At 43.6% G+C, this 26,125-nt stretch overlaps 1 protein-coding gene across 1 annotated transcript in view; it reads left to right on the top strand.

Annotated features, from left to right (window-relative positions):
- The first annotated feature begins 7,301 nt into the window (after positions 1-7,301).
- tox (thymocyte selection-associated high mobility group box) overlaps positions 7,302-26,125 on the top strand; it is a 37,139-nt gene continuing 18,315 nt past the window's right edge. The window contains 2 exon segments of the mRNA XM_079347915.1: positions 7,302-7,658; positions 22,298-22,363. Of these exon segments, the coding sequence (XP_079204041.1) occupies positions 7,554-7,658; positions 22,298-22,363 (171 nt within the window). The 5' untranslated portion in view covers positions 7,302-7,553.

Consider the following 26,125-nt stretch of genomic DNA (forward strand, 5'->3'; position numbering starts at 1 on the left):
ATTTAATCTCCAGGTGTCACACAGAAACAATCATGCACACGTGTTTGACTTTATATGTGACATACAATTACTTTGTTTTCATTTGCTTGATTTAATTCATTTCTTTCTTTTCAGTTTTAATTTCTTAGTGTTGACGGCTTCTATCGAGGGTCAGATCTTTATCGCCATCAAAAGAGAAAATATTCTACAACAACAGTGGTTGACATGGAGACCTTAAACGTCATCACGCCGGGAACTCTCTCACTAATCCTCCTTACAGCCTCTAGTCATGTTTTTCAGAGCTCTTGTCAATATGAGATTATTAAACAATTTATTAAGCTAATGTTTAGCTAGCTTGTTGAAACTGCTGATTAGATCGATGAAGCATAACGGTCATGACGTCAAAATCAACCGACCGCGGTGTAGTTAGCTTGTAGCATAACGTTAGCTTTTTACTTCTCTGGGCTGCATTAACTGTTCAAACTTCATATAAATGATGTTCATCTGTAAAGATTATCCAGCTGAACTAAACAGCTACACATCAGAAACGTGTGTTTGACACAGAGATGATTTCCTGCAATCATCCAAAATCCATTGAAAAAATCCCATAGGAGAATTCTCTAACCCGTGGTGAAGATACTTCCGGGTTGGCCTCCACTTTCAGTTTTAAATAAATACTTTATGGAAAAATACTTTTCCCATAAAGTACAGTGCACACTGTCTAACTACCTGTCCCTAAATAATAAAATTAATTCATTTATGTGTTTGTGTGTGTGCCTACTAAAACTGCACATTTTTCATTTTAAAAACATTATTTAATTATTTAAAAAAACCTTCCACACATCTGACTGCTGAGCTTCATCGGGACCCTGTGACTGAAACAGCTGAAGGGATTAAACCATCAATCATGGTGGTTTTTGCATTTTTGCGTCTACATTTTAAACGTCGACATGTATTTGCTGCTAAAAGCTGCCTGAATATAATAGGGTTAAAACAGTGCTCATAGTGTTGGAAGCACTGTAGTTAAAGGCTTTTTGTTTGGATCAGTTTGCAGATGAAGAGTCATCTATTGATCTCTATTGAGGACCGTCCATTAAATAAAGTAAGTAGTGCTTCGGTGATAAATCCTGGGAAGGTTTCCAGAGCTGAACTGTAATCCTGTTGGCTGAAGTCCAGCCTGCAGATTCTGCACATCCTTTCTGAATGACAGCACAGCAAATGTAGAGCAGGGTTCATTGGGAAATGCGTGAAGAACAGAAAGTTGACCATATATGAGCATGCTGCTGATTTTCTTTCAGATTCAGTTCCTAACATTACGCTCCACTTGTTTCATGCACATTAAGGTGCATCCATTTGAAAACTACCTGAGAGTGAAAAGAATCTAAACCATGTCGTGGTTCAGATGTCAGATGTTTTTTTGTTTTTTTCATAAAATTATGTCGATGATAATCCTCCAGTGCTTGTGTGCCCCACAACATTACATCCACACCATGTCCTTCATGAAAATGAGCCTGGACCCAGTGAAGGCGGCTGCGCTCTAGACCTCCAAAAACAGTGTCCTCTTTGCATTTGGATGCAGCGATGGACAGTGTTCACAGACTCCATGCAGTGCGGGGTCCACCACCGTCTGTTTTCAATGCAGGGCTATCTGAGGGCCCAAAGGTCACAGACACACTATAATGTTTTTTGATTTGTTACCTGCTTTTGATAGTATGTACTGTAAATCATGAAATCCTCAGATTCTTTGTGATTTTATGATGAGAAACCTTTTTCAGAATTGTTGCACTGTGTGAGTTTGAAGCCCTTCCCTTATTTACTTCAGAAAGACTCCGACTCCATTTACACCCAGTCATTTTACTAACATGTGGACGTTAACTTCAAGGAAGAATATGTGACTTTTTAATCCTGTAGATGTCACTCTAGATAGCACCAGCATGAAGTTGCATTGTTGTGTCAACAGGCTAAGGTTAGCGCTCTTTAGTTAGCTTGTAGCTTCACATTGCATGAACATTTACACAAAATGACCGTGATCTAAAAACGCTTACATGACATGAAAATGACTACAGTACTTCCCGTAAACACAAGATACAGCTCAGGCAACATCACAGACAGCAGGACTCGTCTGTCTCACTCATTGAGTATTTTCAAAAGAAGGTCTTGTGTTCTTACATTTCCCTTCAATTTCAGCTCCATCCTAAACAAGATTTTTTTGTAAGCACTTTATAGCAAATGAAAGAATGAATGAATAAATAATTTCGATCAGCAGCAGCAGAAATCCTCACAATCACAGTCATTACAAACACATATTTAAGGTAAGGGTCAGGTTCAGGGCTGGTGTAATTGGCTACCACACTGAGAGAAAGAGAGATGAAATCTGAAACAAATTCATCAAAAAGGAAAAGTGGGAACATAGGCACGCTCCTGATGATCCATAAACAAAGATTTTTCTTACTTTGAACAGAAATGTACATTTGTGCTGTTTGCTATAAATATGGGGTTTAAAATTGGGTTTGTATAAAACTTATTTTTAACTCTCTCTAAGTGAAAGCTTCACATGTGCGGCTTTGCAGTGACTGCAACCCAAACACGTAATCTTCATGGTCCTAAATGAGAACAATCCAGTTATATTTATATTTAGCATATTCTTTTGCAGCGTCTAAGAAACCCAACGTGAGCAGTATTGAAACATTCTTACACCTTTTTTCATGAACTGCCTTTTTGCTGATTTCCTCGCCCTTCTGCATCGTCTCCTATATTCTAGAAAGCTATAACACCTAAAGGGCTGGATTCGTTCACACAGGAGTGGATTGCTGTGCCATGAATCTATAATGTAATCCTACTACACGGAGAGACACACATCATTCAAATGCGACAGTACATTACGATCTGATATGTTGGAAATGCATGAAAATCTGAGAACTGTATGAGCTGGAGTGTGAGAGAGAGGAGAGGGAGAGAGGGTGTGTGTGTGTGTGTGTGTTCATGTGCACACATGGTGCAGAACAGGCTTAGTGTGTATGTATGCAGTTGAATCCTTGAGTTTTTTTCATCCATGTTTATCAGTGTGTGTGTGTGTACGTGTGTGTGTGTCAGTGTGGATGTACACGTCGACAAGTAATTTACTGTTGTGTACATGTTGTGTTAGTGTTTAAATTCTTTGGTGTGTACGTGCCTATGATTCATTGTGAGTACTGTGTGTGTGTGTGTGTGTGTGTGTATCCCTGTGTGTGTGTAGTAGTTTTATAGAGAGGAGCTGTGTGTGGGGGAGGAGAATGTGGAAGTGAATTATGCCTTTTTTCAAAAGGGGAGGGGTGCATATATGTATGTGTGTATGTGGGGGATGGGCAGATCGCACACTGTATGTATGTTCACCAAGTATGTGGGCAGGTTTGTGGCGTGCGTGTGTGTGTGTGTCAGAGGGTGTGTATGTATGTGTGTGTGCATGTGTGTGTAAGAGAGAGACAGACTAGGAATGAGAGAGAGAGAGAGAGAGAGAGAGAGAGAGAGAGAGAGAGAGAGAGAGAGAGAGCGAGAGAGAGAGAGAGAGAGAGAGAGCGAGAGAGAGAGAGAGAGAGAATTTATGATTCCTTTTTGTGTGTGTGTGTGTGTGTGTGTGTGTGTGTGTGTGTGTGCGCGCGTGTAAGACTCTGCCTTGGTATGTGCAGATGTGTGTCCTTGTGTGTCCATGAATTCCTTTTCAACATGTGTAAATGTGTAACTACTATATAGAGCACGCACATTATATGTGGAGGTATTTGATATGTGGTTTGGATTCTCATATTTTATATGCATGTGTGACCATATGTTTAGGTGTACTGTGTTTGTAAATCCAGGAGTTGCACATGATTGCGTGTGTGTGTGTGTGTGTGTGTGTGTGTGTGTGTGTGTGTGTGTGTGTGTGTGTGTGTGTGAATGTGTGTTTGGAGCCAGAGAAAAAGACAAAGTGGACCATTCTTTTTTTTTCTTTTTTTTTGTGGTTTCTCTCATTCTGCAAATGCATAGCTCAATCATGTTAAAGTATTTCCTCTTTACGGCCCCCCTCGCTTATTTACTTTTCTTTAGGCCCTAATTCCGTTTAATTCATTCAGACAACAAGCAGATCAATGAAAACACTAAAGGGGGGAGAGATGAAGTATAGATTAGGAACAGATTGTTTATCAGACATAGTGTACTCATTCAAGCTGGAGTAGAATCATAAAATAATCATGTTTGCTGCCTTTCCAGATGATCCCAGATTATGTTTGTTTGTCTTATTTTTGTTGGGTTTATTTCCATTCCATTTCTGAATGTAAATATTGTTAATATGTAAAAGCAATAAAGACAGTTTGGAAAAGAACAGTGAGTCTCTTTGCACATCATACAATAATCAGCTTAACATCAGGATGGCTCTGATACTGCATCATTAGTGAAGGCTAAACAACAGCTGAAGTTCAAAACTATACCTGATGGAGTCCTCAACAAGAGTATCACAATAAGACACAGAGGGTCACTGTTGGAGGTAAATAACACATGGACACTTTCACTTGTATGTGCAATAATCTCAATAATCATTGTTTCAGCCATGTTTTGTATATTTTTTGCTTTTTTCTATGCATATTATTGTGTATTTTTCTTTTTTCCAACGGAGATTGTTCTATTATTTATTTGATCTTATTCTTTATGTTGTTACTTTTCTGTTATCTGCTACATTTTATGTTTGTCTTATATACTGCTGGAAACCTAAACTTCCCTGATGGAGTCATCCCAGAGGGATCAATAAAGTTCAGTCTAAGTCTAAGTCTAAATCCTGGTACAACTGTGCTGCACACGGAGAGTCACAGAGACCACATGCTGTCTATTGTTAAACAAGACGGAGAAAACATGGCATCCAACAGGACTACAGACAGGCCTTTGAGCACTTTTAGACCAGTCGTCTGGTCGATGCATGGAGGGTCAAGGTCAACAATCGGAGTGCGTCTACTTCTTTCACCCAAGCTGGCATTCAAATACTTACCGTAAATTCCGTACTATTGAGCGCACCTGGATATAAGCCGCACCGGCTAAAAATAAGTAAATAAATGTATTTGTACATATATAAGCCGCACTTGATTATAAGCCGCAGGTGTCCACGCTATAACAAGAGCTATTTACACAGACCTAGGCTACCGGTAACATCCGCAAATACTGTAGCGTCCGTACGGACGTTAAAGGACGGCGAGAGCGTTCAAATAATAACTTTTAATAACCCGATCACTGTCGGCCGTGACCACGCCGTTTACAGCAGAGAACAACACACATAACTTGCCGTAACAATCCAACTCTCTCCCCCAGCGTTCTCTCATACAGCCACTCAACACGTTCTCGCTGGTGCATTCACTGACTCTCCACATAATCGGAATTATGAACACATTATCAACTACTGACTTTACAACATGAACCGTTACAATACGAAGCCTAGCCGACGGTGTCTGTAACACGGCTGATGAAAAAGATGACCGTAATATATTTCACAAGAAAAAGTCCATCCATTCACTGCCTCAGAATGACTTCATTACTCACTTCCTCAGTCTCTGTTGTCGCTGTCAGTGTCATCTTAACGTGCAGCAGCTCTGTTAGCTTATTTGACAGCCAGGTCGATCGCCTTTAACTTGAAAGCTGCATCATATGCATTTCTCTGTGTGTTTGCCATGATGAGGGTGCGTGCATGAAGCGCAAAATGACTGATATTAAGATCCGACGTGACGAAGTCAAATGTTTTTGCGGCAGAAGCTCATTGTCCCCCATAAAAAATCCATGCATTAGCCGCACCGGAGTAGAAGCCGCAGTCCTCGAAGTGTGAGAAAAAAGTAGCGGCTTATAGTCCGGAATTTACGGTACATCCAAGTGATGGAACACAGAAGAGTGTTTGATATCAGAGACATTGTTTGAGCCCCGTCACATCGGGCTGATGCTTGACCATCGGCCACTGTACCCACTTATTTTTCTCCATGGCGTACACTTCCTTCTAAATCCCCTCTGACTCACACATTGATTGATGAGTTATATTCAGCAGTATATCCTGCAATATTATTTCCGAGGATGCTATGACCCTACTCTGTCTCTTATTGGGTAGTTACTAACTAAACACGCACGAGTAGTCTTACACACGCCATGTTTTATAAAAGAGTTGCTCTGCTGTAAAAATGTAGACTATACACACTTCTTTAGGCACCACTACAAAACTAAGCATTAGAGCATCCTTCTCAGGATGATAGATAAAATTACATTTACACTTGGCTCCACCAAATCGAGGGTTTTTGTTGTGAGTGTAGAGACCACACTGCAAAAACAGCAATTTTGGAAAAAAGAAGACACAAAAATCTGTGGTTCAATATAAATTCGAGGAGTGGGTGAAATGAGAGTGCTATAGGGGAAAACCCCAGAACATGTGGAAAAGATGTGAAATTGAAACATAAGAATGAGCAGAAGTTGGATTAACTCCAAAGTTGGACCCTGCAGTTGGGCCCCTCTTTAACCCCGTATATCCAGTTTCCTGAGTTTTGATATATCACGTACCATGTTACAACTAAACGCCCACATCACCCCGCAATGTGGAAGCTGTGGATTTTTATTATTTAGTTATTTATTTAATTACATTTTTTTTAATCCAATGTTGACTGTTTTATTTATAAAATATTCATCCATTCCTTTAACTCAAACCTGCTAATATTGATTTGCAGTAAGTAACATTTTGAGACCCTCTGCTGCTCTAAAAGGAGCACATGCTCTATGAAGGTAAAACGGATATTCTCAAAATAAAATGTGAGATTTTTTTTTTAAACAGCAAGCAGGTTTATATTCTGAGATTTACTTATTTATTGTTTTGTGTGCAGTTTAGATAAATTGCGTTTGCTTTGCTTTTTCAAGCTCTTTTATTTTTTTTCCGGGCAAAGTGTTGTACTTTTATTTTGGAAGAAAGTGTACGTCCGGGGTGGTTGCTGCTTACTCTTGTGAACTTGATGCAGGAGCTCTTTGTATGAGAGCTCCGCGAGGTACCACAGCACCGAGCTCACGCGCGCCAGCAGCAGCAGCAGCAGCAGCAGCAGCAGAGGAGGCACATTAAACAGAGAGTCCCAAACACGGGACAGACGGGTCCAACAACGATACCTGCGCACCGCCGCTGGACACCTTCACCGACACACAGAGGGAAAACGACGTTTTAGAGTGCGCGCTTTTGTGCCATTTATGGTTTAAACGTAAGGAATTAAAGAAGTTGTTTCACTGGGAAGTTTGCTTCTCTCAGCAGCATTTGTTGGAGCCTGAAAGGACAGCACCAACCTAAACCAGACTCACACACTTACCTGCCTCAAACGCGCGTTTGTTCTCAAACTGCAGCGCGCCTTTGTTTTTATCGTTCATTGGTTTTTGTTTCTTTTTGGTGCCTCAGAGAAGAGCTGAACATCTCCCAACTTTCTAAGAACAATAGTAAAGGCTATCCCGGTAGTTTTGTGGGTTTTTTTTTTTTTTTTTTTTTTTTTTACACAAAGGAACACAGCATTACTAGAGAAAGCATCTCAAAGAGTCGGACAGACGGAGTAGTAGATGTATTGTCGACCATGGATGTAACAGTTTACCCGCCTCCTCCTCAGCCTCTGGCCGCTACAGACCACAGCAGGCTGGGACAGCTCTCCTACCCTGATCCGGCCTTTGGGACCAACAAGGTAAGAGAGAGAGAGAGAAAAAAAAGGCTCATATGTGGTTAGCCTCATGCGAATGATTTCCCCCACTGCCTGACGATGAACACCGTGCGTTTAGTCTTTTTTCTCATTATGATAACCCAGCTCTGCTCTCTGCAGCTACACATGCTTCTCGCTTTGCCAATTAAGCGCTAATTAATTGCTTTATTGGGATCCAATTATTAACGCAGCCGTCGACTGTAACTACATTTTTCTTTCGATCACATCCACTCAGGAATATATAGAGGCTGTCATTGCATCCCTAGCGAGTAATAATCACTGATGTAATGACTTTGATTAAAACTTAACCAATAATTGAAAAGTTATTGAATTCCAATATGCATCATATAGTAGGGAGGCTACAGGAAGAGAAAGGGGCTGTGAAAAGAGCGAAGCAGAGAGAGGGACACACATTTTAATGGTCTACTTTAATTCAAAATAATGCTCACTAGTGGACTTTACAACGTGCTTCACATTTGAGATGCTTCAGTTAATTGGTGTCTGGGAAGCTCAGAGCAGGGTCAAAGGTCAGGGTCAGATTCAGATTCACAGAAGAAACCTGGCACTGGAAGAGATTCTGTCTGTCTGTCTGTCTGTCTGTCTGTCTGTCTGTCTGTGTAAAGTGCACACATGGATGGAGCCGTGACACTGTGCTCATTTGACAGTGATGAATTGCTTAATTATTAGCCGAGCAGCAGCTGATCAGCAGTTATTAAAGTTGACACAGACTCTTTTCAGTCTCACAACAATGACTTGATTGTAATTGCAAAATGCAATGAACAACATTTTTTCTGATCATTTCATAAAGATTAAAAACACTTCCATTGAATGTTGAATTATATTATTTGAATAGCTGCCACCAAAACGTAGCAGGACTGGCTCTTCTTTGTGATGTCCTGATTCCATGTTCAGATCAGTGTGAGAGCACAGAAGGATATAAGCCTAAAGATGTCTTTGTCAAGTATCAACACATGAATCCTTCTGTCCTCCTTCAGATCCTCTCCTGTCCTTTTGTCTCTTGTTTTTCACTCTTTGCTGAAAACACAACTCAGTGATTGTTTGGATTATTCACCAGCATGGGATCTGTGTCCTCAGAGTGACGGACTGATCTCTGTTTAGCACCTCAGCAACAACAAGGTAGTAACAGTGTGCCTAATGTATGATTAAAACTGAGCGGACTGAAGCTACATCCAACGTCCACTAGGGACGTCCTTTCAGTGTTCAATACTCTCATTACCTTATGAACACATGATCAATCATTTGATTATCAGTTATCTGTTGTTTTAAAAACACATCTTTTGAGGCGCTCCGTCTTTCTGTTGTGCTGCTCCTCGTCTGGGCAGCGCGCCTTGAAAAGTCTCGGTAACACCTGACTCTGTCCAGAAGTCGGTAATAACAGACACTTTGTTCATCAACCATCAAGTCTGCTACGCTCGCTGCATCTCGCCGTTTCTCCGTGATGGGGGCTTTTACTCCCAGGGTGCTGCTTCTTCCAGACACTCTTTTGGGTTTGTTTTTTTTTCGTCGGCTAATCTTTCAGCGCTATGCTATCATCGACGTGTGCGAACAGAACTGTCAGGAAATGGGATGCAGGATTGTCCTCGTGCTTCAGGCTGATGTACTGAAACATCAAACTGTGACGCTCCACTTGTCTTGGACGGCACCTCTCCTTCACCTTTGGGTCACGTGACGTGTAAGCTAACTGAGCTTAATTAGCGTAGCCTAAAACGCTGAGTTAGCATCTGTGAGAGTTGTGTCAATAAGAACATCAACAATGAGTAATAGTACAGTATAGTAACAGTACCCGTCCCAGCTACGTATTATTAATACTCTAATGAATCATTGAGCAGTGCAGAATACATTCATGATGTTTCAGTTTATTCTCAGCCTCTCTGTATTTTCCTGTCAGTGACGCCGCTGCTGGCAGAGTGAACCACTTCACTGTATTTTAAAACATTCGACTAAAAAGAAGGAGTACCTCATGTCCTAAACGTCCCATGTGTTATTCACACCTCAGTCTAATTATTATTATTAAAGGATCGTTTATGTGGAGCAGAAATCGAACATGGATTGAGGAGATTTAGGAAGTTCAGTTTTGTCTTTCAGGGGAAACTAGTCAGGGTGCTGAAGGAACAGCGGGGTTAGGTCGTGACCGATGTACAAATGTTAAAGCCCTTTAAGGTTCAAGTCCGACATGCGGCTCCTCTCACACTCTCTCTCCTCTTAAAAAAACGCCCCCCCCAAAAAAAATCGACTTCAAATGAGAGGGAAACTTAGTGCACGCGACCATGGCACGGAAAGTGAAACAAAAAACGGTTCTTTCATTGACACGTTGGACAACACACACACACACACACACACACACACACACACACACACACACACACACACATATTGACACACTACAAACATGATTTCCTGAAATTAAACAGCAGTGAAGTTATCCTGAAACAGATATTGAGCGTGCTTATGTAATGCAGTGTACCTGCATGCTTTCATTCAGCTCTAAATGTAACACTGGCCGTCGATATGCTCGGTGCTCAGCATCATAAAGTGCTGCTGCTGTCACAGACTGTGTTTGTTTCAGAGAGATAAAAGATAGTGCATGGTGTTGTATAGAGAGAGAGAGAGAGCTGCATGGTTGGGGGTAGGGACTGAAGAGAGAGAGAGAGAGAGTTGTTGGGGGTAGGGATGTTGTAGATGAGAGCGAGCGAGCGAGCGAGTGTAGTGGGGGTGGGGCCAGGAAGGTTTGAGGTTTGTACTATATTTCTCTCTCTCTCTCTGTCTTTTGATTCACGGCTCTGTATGCCTGATAGAAAAAGATCATATTACTCTGTGGGGAAGCGGAGAGAGAGGGAGAAAACAGAGCGGGATGGAGGTTATTTAAAAAGCGAGAAAGAAAGGCACAGGAAAGAGGGAGAGAGACAGGAAGTGGGGAGAGGAACTTAGGAGGCACAGGAGAAACAGAACAAGAGAGAAAGAAGAGGAACAGAGCAGAGAGAGGGAATTTAAAAGCTCTCTCTCTCTCTCTTTATGTGTGAGTGAGAAGAGAGAGAGTCCTACAGACTTGTTCATTGTGTAAAGATGATATATACCAACCGTGGTCGGCCATATCCCTTAAACAGAGAAATGCTGCTGAACAAGAGACGCTCTATCTATCATAAAAATGTAATATATGTCAATAAAAAGGATGCTGTGTTCATTCATGGTCACATGTTTCTGATGGTTCTGATTCTCCTGATGATGAGCGCTCCAACTTTTGAACCAGAGCAGCTTCATCCGTATGTGGTCGTTTGGTTTGGTGCGCTCTGCGGCCGCCGTGTGAATCACAGTGCAACTGCACGCTCATAAGACGCCGTCCTGTCCTCCTGAAGCGACGCCCTCCCAGGACGTGCTGCCATGACGATGTGCAGTACAGGGCGCTCAGGCTGCACGGTCATGGTCACAGTGATAGGAGCTGAGCGATATGGACCAAATGTCCCATCTCACTTTTTTTTCACTGAATGGCGATACTCGATGGATATGTCTTATTGGGATCCAATTATTAATATAACGACTCTCTCTCTCTCTCTCTCTCTCTCTCTCTCTCTATATATATATATATATATATATATATATATATGCATGTATCATATTTAAGAATATATCGATATATGTTAAAAACTGGACGTATCGCCCAGCCGTATATCATTTAATTTGTTTATGTTTTTTGAAAACAACATCCTGCTCGGTGCCGGACCGGGACAGAAGGATCTGCGCTTGCTTTTTTTTTGGTCCCTTAACAACTGACCAAACGTGACGCAGCTGCCGCTCGATGAACACATGCAGTGTCCCTCATGAGCCCATCGTCATCATCAGGACGTGAACACTAAAGAAAGAGAGTCAGCATGTGTTTGATTTTAATGGTTGAGTTCACATTAACATGGAGGCTCTTTGTGAGTTTTATTTTGATACTGTCCCAGGTTTACGGGCCTTTGTTTCCTGTTTGGTGCCTTTATTTTGAAAGAGAGAAAAAAGTAACAACAGTATCTTAACTATGACAAAATAAACGGAATAAATTAAAAATGTTTGATTTCACGTTTGTTATCATAATGAAATCAATAGTCGTAAACGATGAGTTTACATTGGATTATATGTACGACTTTATTCGATGTAGTCTTGATGAATTTTGTGACGGGAGGAGAGCGGAGCATGAGATCAGCGACTGTAGAGCTGGACTAAATAACCGAAGATCAACGTGTCTTTGTAGATTAGTGTTTGTGTGTTTTGTTTGCGTCCAGCAGCAGAAGGTTGTGTTGGAGGTCTTTAACAAACACATCCTCAGAGGTTAATATTATCCCTGTGCAATTATAACGCGTCGATGCTTAAAATGCACGTGTGCGCCTTTTCCATCCAGTAGGTGTCACCAAAACAAACTGCTGTTTGGCCACGCCTCCTCCAGAGACACGCCTCCTCCAGAGACACGCCTCCAACGTGTCAGCACGAAGGACTCACACACAGCTGGTGTGATGAATCAAAGTGCCTTTGATCTGCATTGTTGTGTTAGCATGCTAATGTTAGCGCACCACGTGTACATTTACACAACATCCGAGTCCGCACTCAAGAACAAGTCTGCCTGTTGGACTCATCAAAGCAGAATATTAATGACACCAGGCGGGCTCGTTTTTCAAAGAAATGAAAACTCATTCAAAGTGTGAAGTCTGCTGATCGGGTCGAACACCGAGGCTCGATGTGAAGACAGCCGGCTGTATTCTTGAGCTTGGAAGAGTTCTCCTCCTGTGTGTGAGTTAGCGTCGTGATAGGAGGTGCACAGATATTAGGATTACAGGACTCTAGTGGAGGAAGGGCGAGCGAGAGGGGGGGAGGAGAGAGAGAGGACCTAATGTAAACATGATGATTGTGAAAGCAGGGTGAGGTATTTCTTAAGCAAATAGAGAGAAGTGGGTGGAGAGAGCTCAGTCAGTAACAGGATAACGAGTGAAGGAGAGCAGAGAAGCAGTGAGTGGACAGTGACATTTAAAACACACACAGAAGGAGAAAGAGCAGCAGACGGAGGACGTGGAGAACAGTCGGGATCACACCGAAGATGTGCAGACCTCATGACTCGCTTTAAGGTCACCAAAGGGCAAAAAGATAATCTAGGTCTGTCACACAGCCTCATCTGAAGTGTTGAATAGTTTGTGAGGACATAGCGAGTGTGCAGTATGCACGCTGCCCGCTCCGCACACAGACCACGGCCGAGTCGCTGTGAATATCTAAAGTCATCCATGTCTACAGATCCAACACAGATCTGAGGACCATATCTCCATATGATCTAAATCACTACCGGCCCTTGTATCTACTGTTACTCTGAAGCTCACAGAGCGGACTGCATGTGATCCAGAGTCAGAAACTTTATTGATCTCAAAGGGCAAACCAGTGTGACGAGAAGTGTCTGATCACTTTTATGTGTTGTTGTGTGGGGATGAAGACCGTCGTTTTTTAGTTGCGCTTTAGATTCAATGAATCGGCAGAAATTCGGCGGCCTGCCAGACGGCCGTCATCACAGTTTTCTCATTTTGTTCCCTTGACAAACACATTACGGAGAGCTGGATGTGTTTTAGGTTCTTACCGTCACAAAGATCAGTGCCTCACGTCCTCTAAACGCTGCAACCTAAAACCAGTCAAAGCTTCACTCACACTCGTCGTCCGCTCGTAGCTCCTCGCCCTCTGCTGCTGCTCGTGTGTCGCTGCACCTCTGGGCTCTGATCCCACACACTAACTACGCTCACGTTCACTCATCCCGCTCGATTGTTCTGGGTACCTGCAGGGTACGCTCTGTAATAATCAATCTGCTCCACGTGAGTCAGCTGTCTGATGCTACTGTACATTATGATCACTGGCACGCCGCCCTGCCCTAAACAGGATGATCCAGTCTGCTCCCTTATGGCGACACGTCCATGAAGCACAGCGGCTGTCAGTCAGGATTACACACAATTATTCAAATGGATGTGTGTGTTTGTTTTTAAATGGCTGCTCTTCTTCTTCATCTTCTTCTTCATCCCAATCAGCGTGTTGATGTGTCAGCAGATACACCTCCACTTATCTTATCTCAACTTATGTGCTCCTTTGCCCCTCGCCCAACAACGCCTTCCTGTTTCATACAGCGTGTGTGTGTGTGTGTGTGTGTGTGTGTGTTCATGTCCCATTGTCCCATCCTGCCGTTTCTAAAGTGTAGGCATCTCGTCTAATTATCCCTCATAACAACCAGTCAATCTGTCCGTCCTTCTGTCCATGTTGGCTTCGACTCCTGCTACTGAACACCTCGCCAGACCCTCCCCCTCTCCGGCGACGCTCGCTGATGATTGGTGCCACTCTCTGCACTATCGCTGGTGTGCTGGTGTTTCCGTAAAAGCGCTTCAGTTGGTTGAATTGTGTGGACGCGGTGATGAGGGACTCGGGTGGTTGGTGGAGAGGTGCCAAGCGGGACAGATGGGCCAACACAGAGCGCCGCCAGAAGAGACTAATTATCAGGATTTCTCTTCCAAAACAAACATATTGCAATCAAATCACATTCTAAAATCATTGCTGCATTGTTATCTGTGTGTGTGTGTGTGTGTGTGTGTGTGTGTGTGTGTGTGTGTGTGTGTGATGAATGATTGGATCTGAGGACATATTAAGGAGCTGTTGCTGTAGTAGATTTTCTGTTTGCACTTTGCTTGTTTGAGATCAAACAGCGAGTGCTAATCACATGATATCTTTTACATTATTGTTTTATATTATGACGCAGCCTGCTGAAAATCTAAACGTCACTTTTCAAACGTCTGCTTGATGCGAACCTCTACTTGTCTTCTGTGTTGGACTATTTGAGTACATAGAAAGACGATCTGCGTGGTTAGCTCCTCCGCTCAGTTCCACCGAGCTGCTTCTCTGCAGTTTGTTCTTCTCAGCTCTTTTCATTGACGTCGCACTGAATGCACCGCTCATACACTTGAATATAAAGAGATCGGATGGTTCTTTGGGGTCATCTGGCGTCCTGGAGCCTCCTGAGACTCCTCCCGCTCCACACGCTGTGAGCTGCATGTGTGAACACGTCTGACTGAGCGGCTTGGAAGAGTTCATGTGAAGAACAGGAGCGATGCCACGAGTTGATTATGTGGATGTATGGATGTGCTCTCTTCACTTACCTAACACTGAGGTTTGATAAGACTGTTTGTAAGATAAGACAGGGATTATATATCTCCTCTCATAAACACGTACGACGTATGGTCAAACATTCAGAGATCCAGACAAGAACAACAATGAAGAGTCTGAAACAGACGGCAGACACTTTGTGCTTTCTTCCATGAAGCAGACTTTAACTGTTAACATTGTGCAAAGAGGAATGTGCTGGAAGAGGACCCTGATGATGTTCACACAGCTGCCAAACAAGAAGTGTCACCCGATGACGGAAAGACGACGAAGAAATGTTTTCACCTAGAAAATGAGTGAATGACTGAGCAGCACGCTCACAGCGGGGACCAGCAGGTTGTGTGTTTTCATCAAATTGCTGACAATGCTTCTCAAGGGGAGAGAGGTGGAGAAAACAAACACACACACACACACGTCTGATATCCTTCTATGATGTGAATATTTGGCCTCCGCACCTTCTTTCAGATGTTCCTGAAGTTTCCTCTGTATTGATAATCTCTGCTCAATAATCATTCAGTCTGAGTGACTCAAACAAGAACAGAGTTTAAAATCCTGCACGGCTCTCATCGAAACAAAAGGCAGAAAGTTTGTGAGTGTGACCCCCGCCCAACTTCACTCTAGATGCTATCATGTTCACAACAATGATAGTGCTCCTTACACACACACACACACACACACACACACACACACACACACACACACACACACACACACACACACACACACACACACACACACACACACACACACACTCACTCTCTGGACAATAAAACTTGGTTTATGTTGTTGTCATGGAGACAGTGATAAGATGGACTAACAATGCTGCACACACACACACACACACACAGACACACACACTGAGTCATCCATGTACCTCCTCTCTTCTCTTCATGTCACCTGATGTATTTACGAGTCATCTCACATTCAGTTCAGTCCAAACCGTCCAATCCAGTGAGAGCGTGCGTGACGCTGTCCTTAAGTTCTACACATGTACGCTTCATTTACGATGGATGGGATTTAAAGATTATTTAGCTGACACGTCTGGGACAATAAAGTTGATCTTCTGAAACATTTTCACTAAATCACTTCAAATCACTTATCAGCGTTGTGACTGACGTAGTTCAACATTTTATTTTTTTGTTTTTTCATCAAACTATCAAACATCGATCAGTCTGATATATTGTCTTTACGTTTAAGGAGACGTGTCTTTTTATCCCCTGACATTTACAGCTGATAAATAACAATAAATGAGACTATTAATCTTTTTTATGAGAAATCTTCTGTTGGAGGAAGATGAACGATGAGACTTTATTTCTTATTAACAGTCCACACATTTGTATCCATCTTTTGATAACTTACATTACACCTTTTTTATTCTCTTCACTTATTTCCCCATCCTCTAATAAACTATATTTTTATTGTCTTCCAGTCTCTTCTTCCTTCTCCACAAAAAACTGTCTTCCTCTTTTTTCCTTTGTCCTTGTCTGTCATCCTAATAGTCTCTCTTCCCCTTTCTCCCCCCTTCCTCCGACCCTGACCCACTTAGCTGGCTGCTTGTTATTCAAACCTTTGCTTTCCTCGCACATATTTATACACACACACACACACACACACACACACACACACACACACACACACACACACACACACACACACACACAGGAGCAGCAGAGATGAGAGAGTAAGAGACAGAGGAGCGAAGGGGGGAGAGAGAGGAGATAATTTGGTTTGACTACAAACCTTGCTATTCCTTTCTCTGTCTCGAGATGTTTCACAGAGAAAACACAGATACAGTCAGAGATACAGATGTGTCAGAGGCACACAGGCCTGGATCAGCTGGAGCCGTTATCCTTTTTTAAAAGCCAAATCTAAAAATTATTATTGTTTTTGTTGACGACGTCGTCGCAGTGATTCATTTTGGATTAATAAACATTAAATCCAGAAACAGAAAGAAAAAAGGTGCTGCCTCTGCGTGCCCTGCTCAACCCTGATTTATTAATTAAGAAATATATCATCACATAAAACCTGTATAAAGCGTTGATTGTGACTCTCACTTCTAATCTGATTCTTTTCTGACTGTGCGTTCACAGAGGCAGCAGGTTAGGTTAGGAAGGCCAGATGTTCCTCTCCATACAATCATCCAGCTGCTCTTTGGGGATCCTGAGGAACAAACACAATATAATGATATATAATACATATAATAATATTATAATAATAATATAATACACAATATGTATATCTTATCTTATCTGAAAGATATTTATATATATATAAAAACCCCCGGTAGCAGTTGGAGGTGGGAGGCCTGCCCGTAAAGAGAAGTGACCAGGAGAGTCACCTCACCTGGCAGCAGCTCCACTGAGGTCTCTGCAGGACTTCTTTGCAGAGGTCACCTGCTGAATATGGTTTAACCACGGCGTTCAGGCTGCAGACTCATCATTTCTCACTTCACACTCACGGTCCATTTGACGCTGTTTCTTAACAAGACCCAGAAACACTTGACCTCCTTTACTTTGGACACCCACAAGCAGAAGAAACCCAACCAAGCAAAGCCTCACACTGGCTGTACAGTGGAGGTCAATGTTTGTTTGACTAAGAGCGTGGTCACTCTGCTCATCCGTACCGTTGATTTGGTAAAGTCTGATCTGCTGTGTGTTTCCACAGCCAGCTGTGCCATATTTTGTAGACGGCGTGTAAGCTGTATGCTACGTAATAGCATCACATGATAGCAGCACGACACAGTTCACTAGTAAACGCAACACAGTGAACAAAGACCAACAGCGGGGCATCGCTCCTGAAATATATATATGTTTCTATTTAAGAGAGAAGAAATGACTTCATAGTATTTTGCACGACGGACGCTTGATATCCGAACAATGAAAACACCTCTGAGTGAGAAACATCTGGCACGTGGCTCTTTGTTACAAAACCCTTTCAGGGTCGGATCGATGTTCTTGGCATCCCAACAGAAGGGTCCCAAAAAGTAGGACGGATCCTTCCCGGCTTTAGTCTCTGGAAACGGCATAAAATGTGCGCCGTATAGAGACAAACCGGACTGAACTGCTGGGTGGAAACGGGGCTTTTCAGTCTGCCATTTCATGTGCACACAAACCTGACTCCAGAGCTCTCTTTCCTTCTCGATATCTCAGTATGGACGAATGTGCCCCATTTTATCGAAGGCGTGCTGCAACAGTCCCATGGTGACCCGGCAAAGTAACTGGGTACAAAGGCCTCACAGATTGGTCCACAGCACAGGAACACTGTGGAAACGACACACTGAGACTGGGCTGCTGTTTGTTTTGACTCTGCTGCAGGATTAGTGTGTGAGGAGCACGATTTCACTGATTCACAAGTCTCTTTAAGTCCGACTCGGAAGTCTCACTGAAGTCGTCTCTTGTCTGTGTTTTTTGATCCTGCGACCACCGAAGTGAAGACCATCCCGGCACACGTCAGCCAGCAGCTGGAGCTGAAGGTTTAAGAGGCTCTCTGTGTGCCTTCCTGTTGCTCTCTGGGATGATGAAGGTTTTACCTGATCCCTCACACCAAGTGCAAGCTGAAAAAAAAGTCCTCATTATTTCCCTCCCGGCTTCTTTCTCTGTTCTTCTTCTTCTCAGCTTGTCGTCGTGCTTGAAGCCACTCTGATGGTGGAGGTTGCAGGGAAACATCTTTAACCTGCCTGACTTGGTGTCAGGGATCACATGTCAGCACATTTCCTAACATGTATCTTAAAGGGATACTTCACCCATTTGCATGAAGCTTTGTGTCATTAGAATATGTTTTTCTTTGCCTGGAAGTTTTCTTAATGTGATGCAAAAAGCGTCATATTGCATCACATGAAGAAAACTTCCAGGCAAAGAAAAACGTGTTTTTCTCGTCTCAGGGCAAAATGAGGGCTGGATTCACGACCATTCAACACTACTACCATGTTTCTAATGATACACAGCTTCATGTAAATGGGTGAAGTATCTCTTTAAGCAGCCCTTATAGACGGTGATGAAAGGCTGCGTTTTAGGCTTCAGCAGAACCAGTAAAGTACATTTACATATACAAGGAGTCTGTGTTCGTGTGTTGGTGCAAAAGACACCATGAGTTGGTGTGTGTGTGTGTGTGTGTGTGTGTGTATGTGTGTGAGCAGTCAAAAGGTGAAGGAAGAGCCTTCATGTCTGCTCTTTGTCTCAAATCTCAGTTTTCTCCCAGAGAGGACGAGGAACTGGCCACACGCATGTTCCATCTTTATGACTGAATATCAAACATTTAATTAAGACATGGGGCGTGTGTGTGTGTGTGTGTGTGTGTGTGTGTGTGTGTGTGTGTGTGTGTGTGTGTGTGTACATAATAAAACACTGTTTTGGCTTTCTGTTGACTCTGTAAACCTACACCTCATTTGCATAACACCCAACAGCTGGGGAATGGACAGGGCAGTTACACCTGCCCGTCCACCTGTCCATCTCTGTGTGTGTGTGTGTGTGTGTGTGTGTGTGTGTGTGCATGACTTGTTTGTATCCACCTGTTCAAATGTTCTTGTGTGTTTAACAACCCAGACAATAAGTGTGTATTTGAATATGCTGTATGGATCCAGAGCATCGTGTGTCTGCTGTTGTTCTGCGTTGCTCGTGGAGAATATAATATCTGATGTCACCTGTGACGGAAACTGCAGCTGGGCCTCCTTTCATTTGACTGTTGGTGAAAGCTAGCCACTGAAGATGATCAATCAAAGACACGTTTGACGAGCGTCATATGAGTCACTGTTCAGACTGTACACAAAATATCAACTCACACATGCACAAAACTTTTTCAGGCTGAGCTGCCTGTGTGAACGCAAACAGGTTTCAACGTCAGGTTTCACTGCCAGACTGTGTCCGACTGTGTCCGACTGTGTCCAGGCTGTGTCCGACTGTGTCCAGGCTGTGTCCAGGCTGTGTCCGGCTGTGTCCAGGCTGTGTCCGACTGTGTCCAGGCTGTGTCCGACTGTGTCCAGGCTGTGTCCGACTGTGTCCAGGCTGTGTCCGGTTGTGTCCAGGCTGTGTCCAGGCTGTGTCCGGTTGTGTCCAGGCTGTGTCCGACTGTGTCCGACTGTGTCCGGCTGTGTCCAGACTGTGTCCGACTGTGTCCAGGCTGTGTCCGACTGTGTCCAGGCTGTGTCCGACTGTGTCCGGTTGTGTCAGACTGTGTCCGGCTGTGTCCGACTGTGTCCAGACTGTGTCCGACTGTGTCCAGGCTGTGGCCGACTGTGTCCGGTTGTGTCAGACTGTGTCCGGCTGTGTCCGACTGTGTCCGGCTGTGTCTGACTGTGTCTGGCTGTGTCCAGACTGTGTCCGACTGTGTCCAGGCTGTGTCCGACTGTGTCCGGTTGTGTCAGACTGTGTCCAGGCTGTGTCCGACTGTGTCCAGGCTGTGTCCGGTTGTGTCCAGGCTGTGTCCAGGCTGTGTCCGGTTGTGTCCAGGCTGTGTCCGACTGTGTCCGGCTGTGTCCAGACTGTGTCCGACTGTGTCCAGGCTGTGTCCGACTGTGTCCAGGCTGTGTCCGACTGTGTCCGGTTGTGTCAGACTGTGTCCGGCTGTGTCCGACTGTGTCCAGACTGTGTCCGACTGTGTCCAGGCTGTGGCCGACTGTGTCCGGTTGTGTCAGACTGTGTCCGGCTGTGTCCGACTGTGTCTGGCTGTGTCCAGACTGTGGCCGACTGTGTCCAGGCTGTGTCCAACTGTGTCCGGTTGTGTCAGACTGTGTCCAGACTGTGTCCAGACTGTGTCCGACTGTGTCCGACTGTGTCCAGGCTGTGTCCGACTGTGTCCGGTTGTGTCCAGGCTGTGTCCGACTGTGTCCGACTGTGTCCGGTTGTGTCCAGACTGTGTCCGACTGTGTCCAGGCTGTGTCCAGACTGTGTCCGGCTGTGTCCAGACTGTGTCCGGCTGTGTCCAGACTGTGTCCGGCTGTGTCCAGACTGTGTCCGACTTTGTCCGGCTGTGTCCAGGCTGTGAATGACACGTGTCCAGCTGAGGAGGATTTCAGGTGCATTTCTCTGCCTGAAAGTCTCTTTCAGAAAGTGTAACAATGGCCTGAGGGGGAGAAAAGGAAGAAGTATACTAAAATGAAGAAAAGGGAGCAAGAACACATTTCCTATCTCACCATCCTGCTTTATCAAAATGACTCTGACAGTATTGTTTTTATAATCGCAGTATCATGTCCTGTTTTACACTGGCTGTCATGTCTACACTTGTGATGTTTGTTAAACGCCTGCAAACAAATCAAGTTACTCAGCAGCACAGTCACTAATGGATCCTGACCATCCTGAGGGCTTTTTGATGATGAAGTTCGAGCACATTAATTTAACTTCCTGTGAGGATTTGACTCCTGAAAACTGAGATGTTGTAAACTAGAAACAGATGAAGCACACCGGTGTGCTGTGAGGAAGCTTCAGAGCGTGGAAAGAGAACGGGAAGGAGCTGGGAAAAAGAAGCACAGAGGACATTTTTTTATGACCCTTAAAAACATGTTTGGGGGATGTTTCTTCAGAGGAGAATTTTAAAGCCCACCTCTTTGATCGGCCTTTAATACAAGCTTGACGTTTTACATCTTTTATTCACAATCCTATTTATCATATTTTTCTTGTGTTTCACTCGATGCTCTATTTCATTTCTTGTCTTAGTGTGTTTCTTGCTTGTACAGCACTTTGGTCAACCAAGGTTGTTTTACATTTCCTTGGGACATAAATAAATAAATACATAAATAAATAAATAAATACATAAATAAATAATGAATTGATTGATTAATATTTTATCATTTGTGTAAACGGGTCCAATCCACATCTGTTTTTAGAAAATCTTTACAACAATCCTTTATTTTCTACCCTCATCTGTCTCAGCTGTGTGACTGCTCTCCAACCCAAAGACAACAGCTCCTGTCTATCTGAACTCTCATATCCAGGTGTACGCCCCCTCCTGCAGTCCTCTCACCTCTGCCAATGAAAGGCACGACAGACTCCTCTGCCCTGGATGTTGATGATGACATTAGCCTGTTCTTCAGGTCGATTAGGATATTGACCACGAAGCGTTTGATGTTGTTGATGATGATCAGTGCACGGGTGTACATCCTTCTGCTGACACTCTATCCTGCCCTGTTGAGGCGGATTTATTTACATGTTGTTGTTTGAGAGTGAAGGGTTTATTCTTTAATAATCAGCAGACAGCTTTCATCAATCTGTAAAACATTTATCACTAAAGCAGTTTGTAGCTCCGCCTCTCTGTAACAAACCTAAACAACAAGCTAAGTTCTTGTCCTGACATTTGTGGAAGGAAAAGTGATGAGGAGGAGTAACAAGATGAAGGAGGTGGCATACAGGAAGTGACGTAGTGTTCATGCAGCGAGCTGCCCGGTTATCTGTACGTCTCATCGTCACTCATTGTTCTCTGTTTGGTTTTTAGTTTGTTGACATTGTTCTCCTTTTTCTCTCCAGCTGGATGGGGACACCATGTTCCTGGGTGTGCAAGACGCAGGTCTTGACTTTCCCTCAACCAATCAGGTAAGAGTGTGTGTGTGTGTGTGTGTGTGTGTGTGTGTGTGTGTGTGTGTAGGGTGAGAAGAAGAAGTTTCTCTCACAATTTTGAGTTTCTAATTGCACTGAGCTAATTTCTAAATCTGCTAAAGAAAGCCGAAGCTCTGCGTCCAATCAAAACATTCTTCATGGAGAAATCACTTGTGTCTAAAACTGAAGAACATGAACATAGTGCAGGTGTGCACACAGAGTAAAGAGTTGAATTTCCCCCGGACAAACCAGGATGTGCCTTTAAAAGACGTGTTAAATGTTCCACAAGCTGAATGAACACTAACAAAGCGTTTGGGGTTCACTCTCTGTCCACCCTGGAACATCTGCATCCATACACACATGTTTGGAAGGAGCTCACCACCATGTATTGCCGTATTGATTTTTTGAGCACAGCCCTACCAGGAAGTGGAAGAGCAACACTGAAGGAAAGGAATGTTTCACCCTCTGCTCAGAATAAAGTAATAATATGAATATGATTTTAAACATGTTGTTCCCTTCAAAGCGCTGAGCATTAAGAAAGCTCTGATGAAGATGCTTTAAACAGGAGCAGATGGTTCCAGTCTCCCTGAACATCATCTGAGCCGATGAGGTCATCAGGTCGCTCTGAGCTATTTCAGGCTTCACTGCTATTTCCAGTTTCTATCAAACCATCTTTCAGCTCTCTTCCTGTTTCACAAATCAATATCACTTACTGGACTGGACCTGCAGCCCATAAACTATTCACAATGAAGGTGCACCTCTCTGCATGCTGCACAGTGAAGGGGGAACCAGTCTGACCACTGAGCCCATCACACACATTTTCATTTCCATTAAAGTGTGATCACATGAATATTCATGGGAAACTTACTGTTTCTTTATGGATGAAATGTTGTGTCACTCAAAGCTGGAAGCTTTTGTGATGAAACAGACACACACAGTGGGAACTATAATGTAGGTGAAGTTTTTCTGATTTTCCACCACATGCCATGACAGTAGGTTACATAAATGTGTCTGATCGTTGTGCAATGTGTCCAAAAGTGAAGCGTAAACTCTGGCGTCATGTTTGTCACTGTGCAGCTTCATTAATGCAACCTAAGGAAAGGGAGGGCTGGGTAATGAATCAAAGCCCATTTTATGATTTTAATTATTCTCAGGCTGGATTCAAGTGACGACACGTCCAACCTCGACATGGACGCGATGTCTGTCGTTTGGACACATTTAGAGAAGACGAGCGCGAACAAAAAGAAAGTCAAATGTAAACACTGTTTAAGTTATTTATTTTCTACTGTTTTAGAGAAGTTTATTTCTATGAGTCGTTTTCATATCAAGCGATGCTTTGATTTCAGTTTGATTGACTCGGTCGAAACAGAATCCCAGCTTAAAGAGCCGAGCGTATTTACAGGAGAGACCATGTCAGAGAACTGTGAGGGCGAGAAAACTGAAACCAAATCATTGTTCATTGATCGGTCAAATGTTTGAGTTGAGGTCGTATCACCCAGGCTGAACTAAAGGGAACATTTCCATATCAAACCAGCAGAAGATCTACACACAGAGAAACAAGCAGTCTGTCTGGTTAAAGCCAGGACTCCCTTCACAGCCCGTCCACAGCCAGAGATGCAAAACCAAACTGAGCACAGGACGAGGCTGCAGGCCGGCGCCATCTTTACAACCCCAGATATAATGAGCATATATATTTCCTGTTTCATGTACAGCTGTCCTGTTACCTCTGTGTGGGATCCTGTGCAACGTCAGAAAGAGCTCGAGAACAGGACGAGGAAACTCTCCTGACCACGTTCACACAGTCCTTCTCTGAGTGGTAGGGAAGCCTCTGAGATGAGCGTCTGTTTGAACAGAATTACCTCACAAGCAAGCAAGGCTCATACTAATAAGAAAGCCCACTAGAGATACATTATTCATCGAGCACACTATGGAGAATACTGTGTAGTATAGGACTCTATGATTTGATGTTTTATTCATGGTGTTGTGCCATGAGAAGATGGGGAGTGGTGTGTGGAATAAGAATTCACAGCTTTATTATTGAAGTAGTGCTGCTTCTATAAAGTCAGAGGTTGTTGTGATGAACGAGAGCAATTTTCAGCGCAGTGTGACCTTTCACCTTGTCATCTTTTGAACTGTTAATGTAGCCGTTAGGTTGCTCTGTGGAGGCTGAAACAGGGCGACAGACGCTGAGAGAGGAGACGGGAGAGAGACTGAGCGGAGCGAGTGGCCCTGCAATGAAACTCTGTATGTTTGGAAAAAGACGATTTCACGCTCGCTCACTTGATTGAATGATTGTCCTGGAAAGACATTAAAGATCGAGTCAGCAGGGGGTTTTTTTTCCAACAAAACAAAATACAAACTTTTTCAGAGTAAAGCCGCTCAGTCATTACTCCCTCCACACGTGGTTCAGCTCCTCCTGCATCAAGTACAATAAAATAAAAGTTTAGAATAAAAGGATGTGACTCATCTTAAAATGAAACCTTCAATTAAAAAAACAACTTCCAGGTGCGATGGTTTGTTGTGGTTGACAGACACCAGATGCTTCTGGATTTAGAGCTGGTGTGTTTCCTTCAGCCAGTGACAGCTAGCGCTCGGCTGAATTTGGGAGTGGGCACAATGTCGGGTTTGGATCTGTGACTATGACAGACATGAAAGAATCAGTAATCACGGTAAAACATGGATCGAGCTCGGACCCAAACCGGCGGTGAACCTTGGGTTGGTTGTTGCCGGATGCAGAGTTAGCATGCTCTCTGTTTGACAAACAGCGGCGGTTAGCTTGTGCTAGCTTGTAGAAATGCTCTTCAGGAGAAGGTTGTTTACTCCACCTTTATGTGCCGTTTAAACACATTTTAACGTTGACTGTGACAACGACACAAAGGCTTTGTCTCTTCAAACACGCGCTCCGCCTCCACGTGGAGAAACAAGAAATGTTCACAGAGTACAACCTTCTCCAGCTCCAGTGAGTCTGCGCTGTGTGAAGCACCACAACGCTCACACTTAGCTTAAATGTGCACATTACCAACAGTGTCACGCTGTGTTTTCATTTGTGTCCGAGGAGAGAGAGAGAGAGAGAGAGTTCTTAGCTTTCATCTGCTTTGCATAAAAAGCTTCACACGTTTCAACAGCTGTGTGGAAACAAAAGATCATATCGGACCCACTCTGGCTGAATACAGCCGATACGGAGAAGTTAAAAAAGCTGCACATCGTGCACACACAACACTGTGAACGCACTGCCTCCCTCTCCCTGCGCTCGTATTCAGGGCCAGACAAACAGAATGTATATTTAGTGAATGATCATCTAAAGCTTCAGTACAGAGTCTGTCCGGCTTCTCACTGGTTACAGTGTTACTGAGACTGCAGGTATGAATGTCAGTACATATAAAAACATGCAGGATGAGGCTGAAACAAAGACCTGATCAGCAGGGTCCCTGCTGCAGGAACATAAAACATTATCAGTGGGTGATGTTTTTATGTGTTTGTCTTTCCTCCCTCATTGCAGCTGTACAGCTCTGTGTAACCTTTTCTTATCAGGGATTAGCTGCAGCAGGATTGGGCGTCTGTCTCTTGTTTTATTATTCTGTCTGGCCTGCGTTCAGCAGCTCTACATGTCTGTCTAAAAGTAAAAACCATATTACCTCGACTTTATTTCAGACTGTCTTTGTGAGCGATGTGCTGTGTCCAACCCCCCCCCCCCTCCACCCACTCTCCCTTTGTCCTCACTTCTCCTCATGACCTTTTCATTTGACCTTTCCCTGGCCT

Source organism: Symphodus melops, assembly GCF_947650265.1.
Source record: "Symphodus melops genome assembly, chromosome: 7".
NCBI lineage: Eukaryota > Metazoa > Chordata > Actinopteri > Labriformes > Labridae > Symphodus > Symphodus melops.